The sequence below is a fragment of the Caloenas nicobarica genome, chromosome 5, assembly GCF_036013445.1.
Source record: "Caloenas nicobarica isolate bCalNic1 chromosome 5, bCalNic1.hap1, whole genome shotgun sequence".
Lineage (NCBI taxonomy): Eukaryota > Metazoa > Chordata > Aves > Columbiformes > Columbidae > Caloenas > Caloenas nicobarica.
Genome location: NC_088249.1, coordinates 40,622,001 through 40,636,066, shown reverse-complemented (window position 1 = coordinate 40,636,066; position 14,066 = coordinate 40,622,001). Strand labels below are relative to the sequence as shown.

Genomic DNA, 14,066 nt, shown 5'->3' with positions numbered 1-14,066 from the left:
CGGCGGTTGATACACCGGCGCAGCCATGGCGCTCGCCTCGCTCCAGCAGCTGGACTCGCTGAAATACATCGAGCTCCAGCAAATGGCGAAGGCTGCCGGCCTGAAGGCCAATCTCCGGGTGAGGCGGGGGAGGCTGCCGCGGGTGGGAGGGAGAAGCGCCGCGCATCTGAGCGAGGGGCGGGTGGGGGAAGCTCCGGCTTCCCGCTCTCCGAAGAGCAGTCGCGGCTCTGGGGCTTCCCCTGTGCCCGGCCAGGAGCCGAGGGAGCGGGTGTCGTGTAGCGAACACGCCCCGCCCGTCCCTGTGGCGGTCGGTCGTTCTCATTTTGGGTACCGCGCTGGTGGAGCCTCAGGCTGGTCCCTTCCCGGGGCTGGAGGCGGTGCTGGCGGGGACACGGCCGGGCCTGCGGGGTGGCGGCGGCTTGCTGCTGAAGCGTCCGGCCGTGCCGCGAGGAGCTGCGTCCGCCCAGCTTCGTGACGGGCGGACACGCAAGGGAAAAAGGCTGAGAGAAGGGAGGTGGGGGCTGCCCCGCGGGGCCCGCCCGCAGCTCCGCGGGCCCGTCCCGGGGCCGCGCTGCCGGCTGCCCCTCCGGCTGCGGCCGGGCCGGGTTACCACGCCGGCTCCCCTCAGCGCGCACAGCTGTGGCGCGTTTTTTACGACTAGGAGTCAGAAAAATAGTCAATAGTGTGCCTTAAGGGATGAGAGTACGTGTGCTTGCTTGCCAGTCATGGTTAAGAACGAGAAAGTTCTGCCGAGAGCTTCAGATTTCTGGCCGCTGTCCGTGGGTGACTGGGCAGCAGCCAGGCTGCTGCACGGCCGCTGGGAGAAGGCGTAAACCCCTAAAAGCAAGAAGATCCACGACTTAAGTGAACAAAGGAACTCGTTCTGATAGGACTATGACGTCTGCTTAGAATTTTAGTTCTGGGTTATTTTATTCTTAAACTTCTAGTTCAGGTTCGTGGTTTTTTTTTTTTTTTTCTTTCCAATTGGGTATTGAGTGTTTCATAGCCTAAAATATCAACGATGCGGTTTTGTTGTTGTTATTCTGTTGCTATTGTTAAATACATACAAGGGATAAGAAAAATGCTTTGCATGTAGTATGGCCAAGACAGAAGTTATTGTGGAAATTTGGCACAATTTTAATTCGCGTTCAGCTAGGCAGTGCTGCTGAAAACAGTCTCTCTCATTCTTCCTTGAATAATTTCTGGAAAATAGATGGACCAGAAGAAACCTAGTCACAGAAATTTGTCTTTGTGCCACTGTGGAGAATATGCTACATGTTTATTCGCAGCCTTAAGCACTTTCTCAAATGTCACTGACCTGAATGAAGGCACGCCTTACTCCGTTGGATTCAGGAAATGTTCTGCTAGTTCATTGTCATCGATTTACAGGATATTAATTTGTTTTATGCAGTCTTTTTGTTTGATGACGTCATACAATATTTGACTTGTATGTTGTTTGATTTCTCTCCAGGCAGACAAATTGTTGAAAGCACTGAAGCAACACTTTCATGGCACAAACCAAGGAAATGAAAATATGGTAATAGATGATAAATCAGCCATTTTTTTTAAGAGCGATAGATCTAACTTTGTAACTAGTAGAGCAGGGCATGTACTTAAAGTTGTTTTTTACCATGCTGTGTACTGTACCAAAAATACTTTTTTCTTAATAGTGCCTTTAGTTTAATCCACTCATGTACTGATGGAAACAGATGTGCTAATATTAGCTTTGAATTGGTTTCCTATATGACCCAAAGCTGACCTCCTTTCAGCTTACAAAACTATCAGTATGTTTTTCAGCATCAGTACAGAATTCTTTCTAAACACTAACATTTAATTTCCTTTGAATAAATATTAATTCTTGCCTGTTTAGCTCCAGACACTAGTCAATACTGAATATAAAAATATTAATTTTGCATACCTAGATGAAAGGGACTAGATACTCATTAGAAAACAGTTTTCATCTACTACAATATATTTGCACTGACACTATACTGAAAGTGAGACAACTGTGATGTTTCCTTATTCATCCCATAATGTATTGTTTTCTTCACTTTTAAAAAATGTTGTCTTCTGTAAGCCGAGTTATTTTGTTTGGCATGGCAATGTATTTTATGTTTTTGACAGAAAGGAAATTGGGATATGCTTTTTCTAAAATATATTCCCTTTAAGTGCTTTCTTTAAAATATTCTTTAAAAGCTTGAGGAACTGGTGTAACCCTTCTCAGCTTAGTTTTGATTTTAACAAGCATGGAAGTGGCTCCGTGTTTTGTGGTGTGGGGTTTTCTTTTTTGGTGAAGACCATTCTACAGAAACACACAAATCTGGGAGAGTCACAGCATCATGCAAGTCAGATTTCAAATATGAAGTATTAGTTTTTTATTATCTTCTTACAGTACTATATAATAAACTGTAGGGCTTTTTAAAGTTTTCAAATGATGAGCTGTGATGTTTAGGGAAATCCAGATATTGCCAGTTTCTCAATTACTATGCTACTGATTTTTCTCTGTGTGAAAAACTTTTTTCCATAATAAAATTGAAACTGTCTCTTTGGAGTATCTAATTTATGTTCGTGTCAGATATGTTTCACATTATAGTACTTTTCTGCTACAGGACTCTGGAGAAAGTGCATCATCTTCCACCGAATCAAATGAAATGAGCAATCAGGAGGAAATTATGCCTCCTTCAGTGTGTTTTTTTACAAAAAGATGTGGTAAAGAAAAGAAAATAGTGAGAAAAAAGAGGAACTCCAAAGAGGAAACTAATACCAGTGATGAAGGCCTTTCTGATGAGAAAGAGGTGATCTGCATTGCTTGGTTTTGTGTGGCCACCCTCTCCTCCCCAAGTTTAATTTAAACACACTTTATCTGGATGTAAGACTGCTTTCACTAGTTCATCGTAGTATTCTGAATATTAGACTAGTTTCAGAATTTAAAGTAAGGCCGTTTTCACCTTCTTTATGGACAAAATTAATGATTTAGATGATTGCTTAATCCTCACAATTTAATTCCCACTCCTCTCGCTGGGTTCTTTATTCATGGGTTGTATATAGCTGAGGGAGGGGAAGTTTCAAAGTGAGATGAGGTAGAATTATTTTTCTCTAGAATTACATGCAAATAGTGGGCAAACTAAGAACTGTGTGGAAAACTTTTACTGATTTAGAGTTAGAGGACGGAAATGAGAAGATGAGTGTTAGTCTGTTAGTGTTGGAGAATTGTACAGTAACCAGGGCTACAATAATGAAAAGTAACAGCGAACAAATATATTTTTACTTGCAAATAATTAAAATTGCCTTTATTGACAAAAGTTATACTAAAATGTTAGATCTGTGCAGGTAAAAGCTTTCTAAAATAGATCTGTTTGTGAAATAACAGGATAAGTATTTTGCAAGCTAATTCAGGTTGGACTTGAAAGCCTCTTGCTCAGTCTCCCAGCCAAAGCAGGGTCCACTATGAGGTTAGACCACAATGCTTAAGGCTTTATCTGATCTGATATTGTGAAGCTTTAAGGGTGGAGGCTACACAACCTCTCTGGGCAACTTGTTCCACTGGCTGACTGTTCTCAGAACAACAGGCTTGCTTTATACCCAGTCACAACGAACTGTTTAAATTATGTTTCAACTGCAGGAGCATTCTGAAATGAAAGAAAATGAAGTGCCTCAGGGTGAGCGTGGAAAGGGACAGAAGGTATTCCAAAATGAGGAACAAGTAACTAAACAGAGAGCTATTGAAAGTCCAGGGATGGCTGCTGGTCAGAGTGAACAACCAAAGGCAGCTTCTGCTAAAAGTAGCAGAGATGGATGTAAGTAGAAAATTCCGAAAGTAAGTTTAGTAACTTGTACTACTTAAAATGTACCATTTGGTCATTTTATTGTGTCTGCAAAAATTTGTGGCGTCTCTGGTAATCAGTGCCTTGTTTGGGGATAATAGAAAAAAAAAATCTATGTTTGGGTTTGTTTAATGTATTGTAACACAATTTCACAAATTCAGGAATGTAGGAATTCTGCTGGCTTCGACTGGACCTGATGTTTTTAGGGAAGCAGTTCTTGAAGGTCTGAGTCTATTTTGGTCGTGCACCTCGATTAGGATCAATGCCTTCTGGAGTACTTCTGAAATGTTACTTAGCTCCTTGAAAAAGTGTCAAGAAAGGGAGAGCTTCCTCCCCCATGCTTCATTTTTCTTTTTTTACAGATGAATGGGTTTTGTCATTTTCTTCCCGGGAATAAAATTAGTAAAGAAGGAGATACAGACAAAATCCTTTATAATTTGTTTAAACTCCCTAACAATATTTGAATGTACTGCAGTGAATCATTCTTCCATCTGGTGGCTTTTTTTTAGACCTTCAAACATGATCTTGCTGAAAATATTCATTTCTTCCCTCTTTCCTTTGTGCATGTAGCTGACATGAAGAAATGAGTTCACCCGATCTGATAATTTATGCATATCGTAGGTCTGTCAAATAGGACACATACTATTATTTGTTCCTGTTAGACTAAGTGTATGTAGTCCTTGAGCTGTATTATGGATATTCTTGCTGTTCAGCAGAATTTATAAGGACATTCTTATTGGAGGCCATGTATAATTTTGAAACTAATTCAGAAAATGAGGATTTTCAATGAAGGCACTCTTAAAAACAGAAGCAATAGAATATGTAGAAGATGCTTTGAGGCAGCATTCATCCTGACAGCTGGCACAGTACTCATTTCTTCCTGTAACTGCAATTATAAGTGTCTATATTGCTTTCTGTTTTGGTTTTCTTTCAGTAATTTCAAACAGCAAGAGCTGTGTGACAGAAAAGTACTATGTCTGTATTTAGTGTTGAAAAGTTGATTTTCAACAATCATCCATTATTTGTTTCCAGTGGGGATTTCTTTCAATATATTTAGGTTATCAAAGTTTACTTTAAAGGGGGTGTGAATTAATAAAAAAGCAAATGCTTGTTTTTAATATGCAAATGTTGGACCCTGTCTTTACCTGATATTTTTTTCTTAAGAAAATAAAATTCATCACTAAAATGTGAACATGAGCTTAATGCCATATCTGAGAGCAGAGATGATAAAAAGAACTTAGACTCCGTATATGTATATAAGGCAGTGGCAGAAAAGCTGCCCAAAAGCTATTTCTTCTTTGTTATCAACATTTAAAAAACCCACTAGCTTATTAAGCAGATCAAGAGCTGTGAATTTAAAGTTATTTTTGCTACCACAAGCATAATTCTCCTGTTAACTTTCCCTGTAAAACACTTTTACTATCAAAGAAAATAACCTCATATAACTGTAAGATTCATGCTGGGCTTGTAGTTTGTCAAGACATTGTTACTGTTACTGATGTACCATTAAAAGGCTTTTGAGAGGCTTAGGACATACCTATTCCAGCTGACATATTTCTCAAAACCTAAACCCACTTTGAGGAGATAAGGTCTGTTTTAGAACAAATACTTTTTAAGTGGTTATGATGACACTAAAATATTTTCCAGGAGTTCTAATTATTTTGTCCAATCTTACCGTACCAGGTGATGCTCATCATGCAGGAGGGAAGATCCCTGTACCTGTAGGCCGTGCATCTAGGTCTAGGAAAACAGCAATGAAAGCTACTACACCAAGTAAGATAACCTACCAGCTAGATGTACTGTCTGTGTGTGAAGGGAGACTTGACTTATAGTTTTTTACAACCCAAATTTCTATTTTTGCTTGAAGAAGGGAACATCCTCTCTTTAAAAAGCAAGCAAACAAAAGAGTTCCCAGAGGTTACATTTTAAGGTGTATCTTCCAGCCTGTAAGTTCATAGTAGTAAATGACTCATATGTATGTTAGAAAAGTGATTTATTGAATGCTTTCATGTCTTTCGGATATAATACTTGCATTCATGGTATTTCAAAATAACGAAGAGCAGGAAGATATGCTATGACTCCTGCTTGTTTAGTTTTAACTTCATAAATACTACTGTTGTACTGCATTACTATGTATTAGCTCATTTTCATCACTTTGTAAAACACGTTCATTCATTTAAAATTTGGAAGTATTTATTCTTTAACTGCAGATCTTGGGGCTTGGACTAGATGATCTTTAAAGTTCCCTTCCAAGCCAAACCATTCGATAACTCTCCAGAGCGTACACCAGGTAACTGGCCATGTAGCTGGTGAAGTAGATCCTACTTCATACTGTTTGGTTACCTGTGTATAGTCTTTCATTAGAGGGATATGTCATATTTTCTTTGAGGCCATAACTATAGGTGTTGCAAGATTCTTCTATTAAGTAGTAAACTTCCTTAGGAGCTTATCAGATATGTGACTTTTATTTTTGGATCTTCTTAGACTTTAAAAAGTTGCATGAGGCTCACTTCAACAAAATGGAATCTATTGCTGAATACATTGAGAGGAAAAAAAAAATGATTGAAAACTGCAGCAGTTCTCTCAATGAAGTCAAGGTAAATGATAACACAAAAAGATACCCATTGTTCCTGGATTCATTTATCTCCAGAGCCTCTCTGTAAAAGTCCCAGAGTCTCTTTAGAGCAGTAAATGTAATAGTTGGTCAGGTAAACATGTAGTGGAATAATATGATCAGTGAAATTTAACTGCATTCTTCTAACTAGTTATATATTTGTATACGCCTTGTATAGTTATAGAAGTTTTTATGTTAACAGTGTATGGCTATAAACAGTTACAGGAACAAACAAATAACCTCTCAGTTTTGGGTTAAAATAATTGTCACAATTACTTTTGTGAAGGATCTCCTGGAACTTTTGCCTACAACTGTTTGAATTGCTTAACCAAGGGGATGGGTTATCTTTTCAAAGAGTGGGAATTACATATTAAGTTTCTCTTTTTTGCTTTAAGGAACTATTGTCCAATGACTGAACATGGCTCCTTTAAAATGTATGCAATGTATGTTCTTCTCAGTAGCCTCAATTCTCAGTTTTTGTATTTCACACTGGCATGGGAGAAAGCTGCTAACAGAGCAGGGCAGGCCTTAGGAAAGTGACAGTAATGTGTCAATAAATATATGAAAGCATATGTCAATGGACATATGAAAACAGTAACACTGAAACTTCTGTGTTAACAATGTATACTCAAGACTGATTACTTATGGCAGGTGCTGGCCAAAAAATCAAATCACTTAAGAGCGTCAGAAAAAGGTACTCCACGTAATAATTCTAAGGTATGTGTTTTCAGATAAGTTTAATAATAATAAAACTACTTATGTTTAAAATATGCTTTTAAAGAAAAAAAGGGAAAAACTGACACTGTCTGCTTGTGATTCACTGTGTATTTTCCCTTCCTCTTAGCTGCTTTTCTGATAAATTTTTAGTAGAGTTTGCTAACTCATGATTTGCTTTTCCCTAGAAACCAACCAGTGCCAAAACACTTTTATTCAGCCCAAATCCAGAAAGAGGCAGATTCTCTCCCACCTGCACTCCTAGCAACCCCCGGCGCTCACCACGCAATTCTCTGAACATTGCCAATCAGAGTATTTTATCGAGGAAATCTTCATTTAATCCTTCTGTCGTTTCAACAACCAAAATGAATGTCAGGTAAAAAGAACAAACCAAAACTACCAGTGAGCAATTGAATGGGATACACATGAAATAGCCAAATCTCAATCAGTGTTGATTGCATTACTTCTATTCCAAACATGAACTACATGAGACTAATTCTGATTGCTAACTTTCAGTCTAGCTTTGACTGGTTTAAAGCCTTACTGTCCTGCTGCTATCTTGATTCTTCATTTTGATGTCTGACGGTAGAGGAATCTTTCCTCTTTTCCTTTCTTGCAGCTTTCATTTTGCTAAACCAACCAAGCCAAATTATTTTTCTTCTCTTGCTGTGTTAGGTTTCCCATTTTGTCAGGCAACTTAATTATCTCTGTTATATCTGAATTAGTTTTTGAGATTACTTATCCAGAACTCTATGCAATGTTCCAGATGAGTCTCGCAATGGACTCATTGTTTTCTTCATCCCCCATGTCACAGCAGGGGCTCATCTTGTGATTGACTACTATAAGCAGATTGTTTCTAGCAGATGGGAATCCGGTTGACACCACGAAGTTGTGATGAATTGCTAAATAAATGAGCTCATACTCAATGCTATTAAACCTCATCTCATTTCCTTTTAAAGTATCAGGTGCACTTTGTTATTCCTATGCAGTAATCTAATTCTCTACATTAATATTTCCTGAACTTTAGTTGTTGGTAAACTTTATTAGCTTATTACTAATTTTGCTAAAGTCTTGAACAAATAACTTTTAGGAGGAATCAAAAAGGTAGTCCATATAGTATTCCACTGATAAATGCCCTTTTGCCCTGTTTTCTTTTCAGTGAAAAGTCCTTGTCTCTACTATTTCTTTGTTGGTTTCTAACTATTGTACGAATTCCAATTTTATTCAGTTTATTTAACCATCCACAGTGACTGTTCAGATTTAGACATTCTATAATTTAGCCTTATCCTCCTTCCCCTACTAACAATATCTGGTTAATCTTAGGCTCAGTTGTGTTACTTTCGATTTTTCTGATAACCTTCACTTCCCAACTTTTACATGTCAAGATTATAGCTGCTGACACTTTACTTTTGTCCCTGAATAAAGTGTGTGGGGGGGCTGTTATTATTAAATCAGTGCAAGTTCTAATTTTGACAACAACTAATGCATAATCATGAGACTTGTAATTTTTGTATGCATTTCTTTTGCCATTCAGAGGTCAAGATTACAGATTCCTTGTAAAACTAAGCTCAACCTTACTGGCTTTTTCCTACTTCGAAGGTGCCGTCTTTGATTTTGATAGACAACAAATGAAAATAATATTCATTCTGCCTCTAGTTGGATTATTTTTGTCTTCACTGCAGCCTTATTTGATTCTTAGCAATATGTAAACCAAAGCGAACTTAGAATTTGCTTCCACTCTATTTGTCCAAAGATGTGATGAGGTGGATCTTGCAAGCTGCACTTCATCCATAAACTTGCTTGCCCTCAAAACAGCTTTCTTCCATATTTACCCACTGTCTTTTCATATCTCGTAGGTTTTCAGCTTATTCTCAGTAGCTTTTTGATAAGGCTATTACTTCATGCAAGATTTTTGAATTTCATATATTTATATATATACACACATCTATACACAAACATATGCATTAAAAGTGTGTACATATACAGCGTGTGTGTGGTATGCAGGTAATGTGTGTTGACTAAAATTTGTTGTCTTCCTCTGAGTTATAGAGTTCTGTCAATTAATTTTTTTTCTTTATATATAAATATTGTTAATTTTAAAATTCAAATAATGTTTATAATCTTTTACTACATAATCCAAATCTAAAGTAAATAATATCTGTTATTGCATCCAAATATATTTGCTCTTCAAAACAAGAAAGTCTGTTCTTTGTAATTCCTAATATTACTTACTGCTATTAATGATGGCTCATAACTTGAAAGCTGCCAGCAAAGGTATTTTTAGTGCAGTTTATGCATAAGCTGTGAACACTGTATACACACACTAAAACTTCCTACCTGTGAGAAAAGTGGAATGCAGAACCTTCTGTATTCTATCCTGTTACTTACATTCCTTGTAGATGACTAATTTTGTCTTCATATTTCTAATAATTCCCAGGTTCTCAGAAGCCACAAAAGATAATGAGCATAAACGCTCTCTTACTAAGACTCCATCTAGAATGTCTCCATACTTGGAGGAGATCACACCTGATAGCCAAAAGAGCTGTAAACCAATAAGTCAGAAAAACAGCAAGGGAAATGCAAGAAATAACGATCTGACTGCACCAAAGGGTAAGGTGGATGCTAAATATTTGGCTCTTTCAGATCAAGATTTTTCTTATTGAATTACTATGTAATTTTTTTATAACCTAATGTCATGTAGACCCAGTTTTTTATTTCATTCTCTAATTTATGACAGATTCTTTAAAAACTGCAGTAGTTTCTTGGTTTCCTTTTGATTCTGAGTATTTTGTCCAAAATGGTTAGGTGCTAAGACTTAAACATATGGTACCTACCTACAGAAAAGGAGATAAAAAATCTAGACCTTTAAGGACTACACAGCAAAAGATTTACGTAACAGGTACAGGGAGACCCTGTCTGCGGTGAGAGAAATTCCTGATGTGTTCTCAGAGGTCTCATTCTCACAGGATTGGTGTGCACCAGGCCTCTAGCCTGTCATTCGCCTCAGCAACCCTGATTAACTCGGGAAGTAATTATCTTAAACAAAAACAAAACCAACCAACCAAACAAACAAAAAAAACCCCACCAAAAAACCAAAACAGAAGTCTTCCAATTGCTAACAATCTCTGCACCAGCCCAGCTCTGCTCTCTAACCATTGATAACCTACTGTCACAGGTACATTAGCACAGGCCAGGAACCTAGAGCTGCCTGTCTTGCTGTATGGCAATACTGATGTGTTTTAGGGGGAAAGAAGTGTTCCACTGCTCATGGGAAGCTGGAGCATTCTGGAAGAATGCTTTTTTTTTTTTTTTTAATCTGAAAATCCACTTGCTTCAAAATAAGCATAGGGACTAGGCACTTCAACCTTTTTCTGAAGGACTAGAAAAAATAATTGAGCTATTTATGCTATTGCATAGCATAATCAGCACAAAATGGCTAATAATCTACAACTCTTGCTCTCTCCAGACCTGAAAGCTCTCTATTTGAAGTGAGCTGTGTTTGTGCTATTTTGCCTTTAGAGGTATGAAACAGCAGGATTTAATGGCTCTTTGGTCTTGATAGTTGCAAGGTGGTCTGCACAGGCACCTTCCAACTTGCTACATACAGTTATGTTCTTACTACTATAAGTATGATATCTTGATGCCTTTTGTAGTTATCACCCCCTTCAAGTTTGCAGCTCACCCTACAGAGCCCACAAGTGCGAAGAAGACATTTGATCTCAAAGCAAGTCTCTCCAGGCCACTTCGGTATCAGCCACACAAAGGTACTGTGATCCTGTGCAGTTTGTGTCAGTCATAGCCCTGGTACTGAACTGCTCACCAAGTGAGGCATTGATACAAACCACAACAGCAAAGTTTGCAGTCTCTTTTCCTGTCCATTTCCCTTTCTCTATGGATTTCCACAGAGCCTGTGGACTGATGTTAAATAACTGCATAACACATGCTTTAAGAGCATCCCTCCTTAAGTCCTTAGGAACAAAAGGCCATAAATATGAGAATAAACATCCTTGTATTCCATTGCATAGATGTATGTGCAGGAAGTATAAGAGTCCTTACACAATGAGGCTTTTTATTTTTTTAAATGCTCTACTGTGTGAGAAGCTGAACTCTGTGTGGTGTTACTTAAAAGTGCAGTCACAAGGAAAACTACTTGTAGGGAATGGGCTGGTGAAATTGGTAATATAGCTGAAGAGGCATTTCCTCCTAATGTCAACCAGCAAAAACAGGCTAGCTAGTATTCATGGTAAGCAGCACATGATTAGTAAACTAGTCTCTTTTTTTGCCCCTAAATTGTAGGACCACTAAAACCTTGGGGAGAATCTAAAGAAAATACAGCCCTAAATAAGTCTGCTAGTAGCAACATCTCTTCACGCAAGAAAGATTACAAACAGCCACATCTCCAGACAAGGTTAGTACACCACTAGCTTCTTATGAATAGTGTTATTTAAAATAATGTGATGACTTATTTGTCTTTTCAGGATTTAAATATACAGTTCAGGAAATAGTACTTTAATGTAAGAGAAATTTTTGTCTCCAACAGTCTGTAGTCAGGACGGCCAACAAAAGAGGGCAGCTCTGAACCAGACAGACTTTTGTCCTAGGAAAGCTGTCAGTTCTGGCATTTGGAGACTTACCTTCACCTTGGAAGAGGCTGTGAATATTGACATGTTGTTACCTTGAATGTTAGACCTGTACATCTAAGCAGAAGTATTTACCTGATTTAGATTCAGTCCAAAATAGAACTGTTCTCTCTACTACGGCAAATGCAGCACACTGGTCAGATAGGTGTTAAGCTTTGGTCAGCTTCAGGTTCCTCTGGTTGCTTGTGTCTCTATCTCTAGTATAACTTCATATGGTCTGTCTCTTCTTTTTCCACTTCAGGGAAGAAAGGCGTGAGAAACATGAGCAAGAGAGGAAAAAGAAAAAGGATCGGGTTCTTGGAAACCGCAGAGGACTATCTGTGGGTTAGGAGGAATAAGAAATATCTAAGGAATCACTGTAAATACTGTTCATGTCATGTAAATATTTGTGCTGTTTGTGTATGGTTCAGGTTGCTGTTAGCTAGTGGAAACCAGAGAGCATCGAATGCAAACCTATCTGAGTGTAATGTTTTAGTGATCAGATTCTCCAACAAGATGAGGGTTCTAAACTTTTAGGAGCTTAGAACTCTCTATTTGCTTAGTGAAATTAGTTAAATAAAACATTAAAAGATGTTAAATGAGAAAATGTAAATGGAAAAAAAAAAGATGCTCAAGAAGCCTCCTTGCAACTTAGGACAGACTTCTCCACCAGAATGCATTTGTTACCCACTAGAATGCATGCTTTGGGCAACAAGCTTCAAAAGCCTTCCTCTGGTAAATTCCAGGAGCTGGAGATGCCTGCTTGCCCTGTTCTCCAGTCCTTAACTTCTTTCACAACTGTTACAGCAATTAGGCAACATTTCTAATTGCATGTCTATGAAGTTGTAGGGAATTTCCAAGAGAAGAAAAAAAATGCAAGCTCTCTGGAAAATGAAAAGCTTACAGCATAACATAATTGTAAAATACCATATTTTTTTTTAAAGTTACCACTGAAAAGTGGCTTTACAAATTAGCAACTGGATGCTTTGAACAGTTAAGGTTGGTTTATTTCTTTCTATGGTAAATACCAGATGTTAACAGAATTATTCTGCTTTTCAACTCTGCTTAAAAGAGGTCACAGAGTTTAGGCATATTTGATATCTTATATTTAAAGTCTCTTATTGTTTTTAAAAAATAAAGAAAAGCTGTCTGGATTTATGACTGGAAATGGAAAGGTAATTTAGCAGTTGTAACCTCAGCTGGAATTGTGAGCAAAAAAATTATTTTGGTGAATTTACTGTCCTATCAAATACGCTGAAATGTCAAGAACAAGCAATTTTTTAATATAAACTTAATACAAGGAAAATAAATATTTGTATATATATTGTTTATCACTGGGTCTATCTGGTGTACTAGGTATACCTACCTTCTTAGTGTAGCACTAGTTTTGTTCACACTTTGATTTTGTACTGTCTTTTTTGTGATGAGTTTTCCTTACTGTTTAGCCTCCCTATCACCCTATCAAAGCATGTCCTGCTGCATTTAGAAACAACCACCATCACCCCTCTTGCTCTTAAGCTATTTAGTTCTGTGCAAGAAGAAAATGATAGTATAAGACACTGCTTCAGTTTGCTTTATTGTGGTCTCTTCTACATAAAACATATGTACACTTAATATTTGTGAAGTACACTTAAGGTCACTGCAGAGGAGGTCAGTGCTTTGATTAGACAAAATTTGTGACAGCTGGCACAAACATTCAGCACTTGTTCTTTGAAGTGTTTCTCAACTTACTGAAGATGAGACTTCTCAGGAAAAGGGAAGTATTGAGATACAGTGCTACCAGCTGAGGCTGTGACTTCTTGCAGTACACCTGAGTTAAGCTAATACCACACAGCAGAAAAGCCTGATCTGACCTGCCCCCTAATGGTGCTCATCAGGCTGAACTGTGCCTCCTCCGGGAGTGGAGAATGGTGGGGGTGTCCCCTCATCCCCTCTTAGAGCATTGCTTTTCAACAACCTTGGCTCTGTAAAGCTGTAGGGCTATCATGAGCAGCTCTAAGGAAAAGCAGAGCCTACTGCATAGCTGGTCTTTTGCTTTTGGCAGTGGCAGCTTTTTCTTTTTTTAGTTATTCAGAGGAGCCAGAGCTAAAGGTTGAAATACTTTGGCCTTTTCCACTTCTCAGGCTGCTCTGAGTAAATTCCAGTGGCTGAGTCACACCTCAGCACCATTCCTTGGGGTATTAATTCTCATCATACTTTTTCCAGTTTAAAATTAGTAGATGTATTTTACAGCTAGTCTACAAACCATATGCTGTAGAAAATGAAATTGTTGTACAAAAAAGAACTACAACAGGC

At 38.2% G+C, this 14,066-nt stretch overlaps 1 protein-coding gene across 1 annotated transcript; it reads left to right on the top strand.

Annotated features, from left to right (window-relative positions):
• The first annotated feature begins 25 nt into the window (after nucleotides 1–25).
• Nucleotides 26–12,203, top strand: NUSAP1 (nucleolar and spindle associated protein 1). Its single transcript, XM_065636597.1, has 12 exons — nucleotides 26–118; nucleotides 1,472–1,537; nucleotides 2,610–2,795; nucleotides 3,623–3,797; nucleotides 5,508–5,597; nucleotides 6,309–6,421; nucleotides 7,090–7,155; nucleotides 7,341–7,528; nucleotides 9,590–9,762; nucleotides 10,806–10,916; nucleotides 11,449–11,560; nucleotides 12,034–12,203. The coding sequence occupies exons 1-12, from the start codon at nucleotides 26–28 to the stop codon at nucleotides 12,119–12,121; spliced, it is 1,461 nt and encodes a 486-aa protein (XP_065492669.1). The 3' UTR covers nucleotides 12,122–12,203.
• Nucleotides 12,204–14,066: the final 1,863 nt, after the last annotated feature.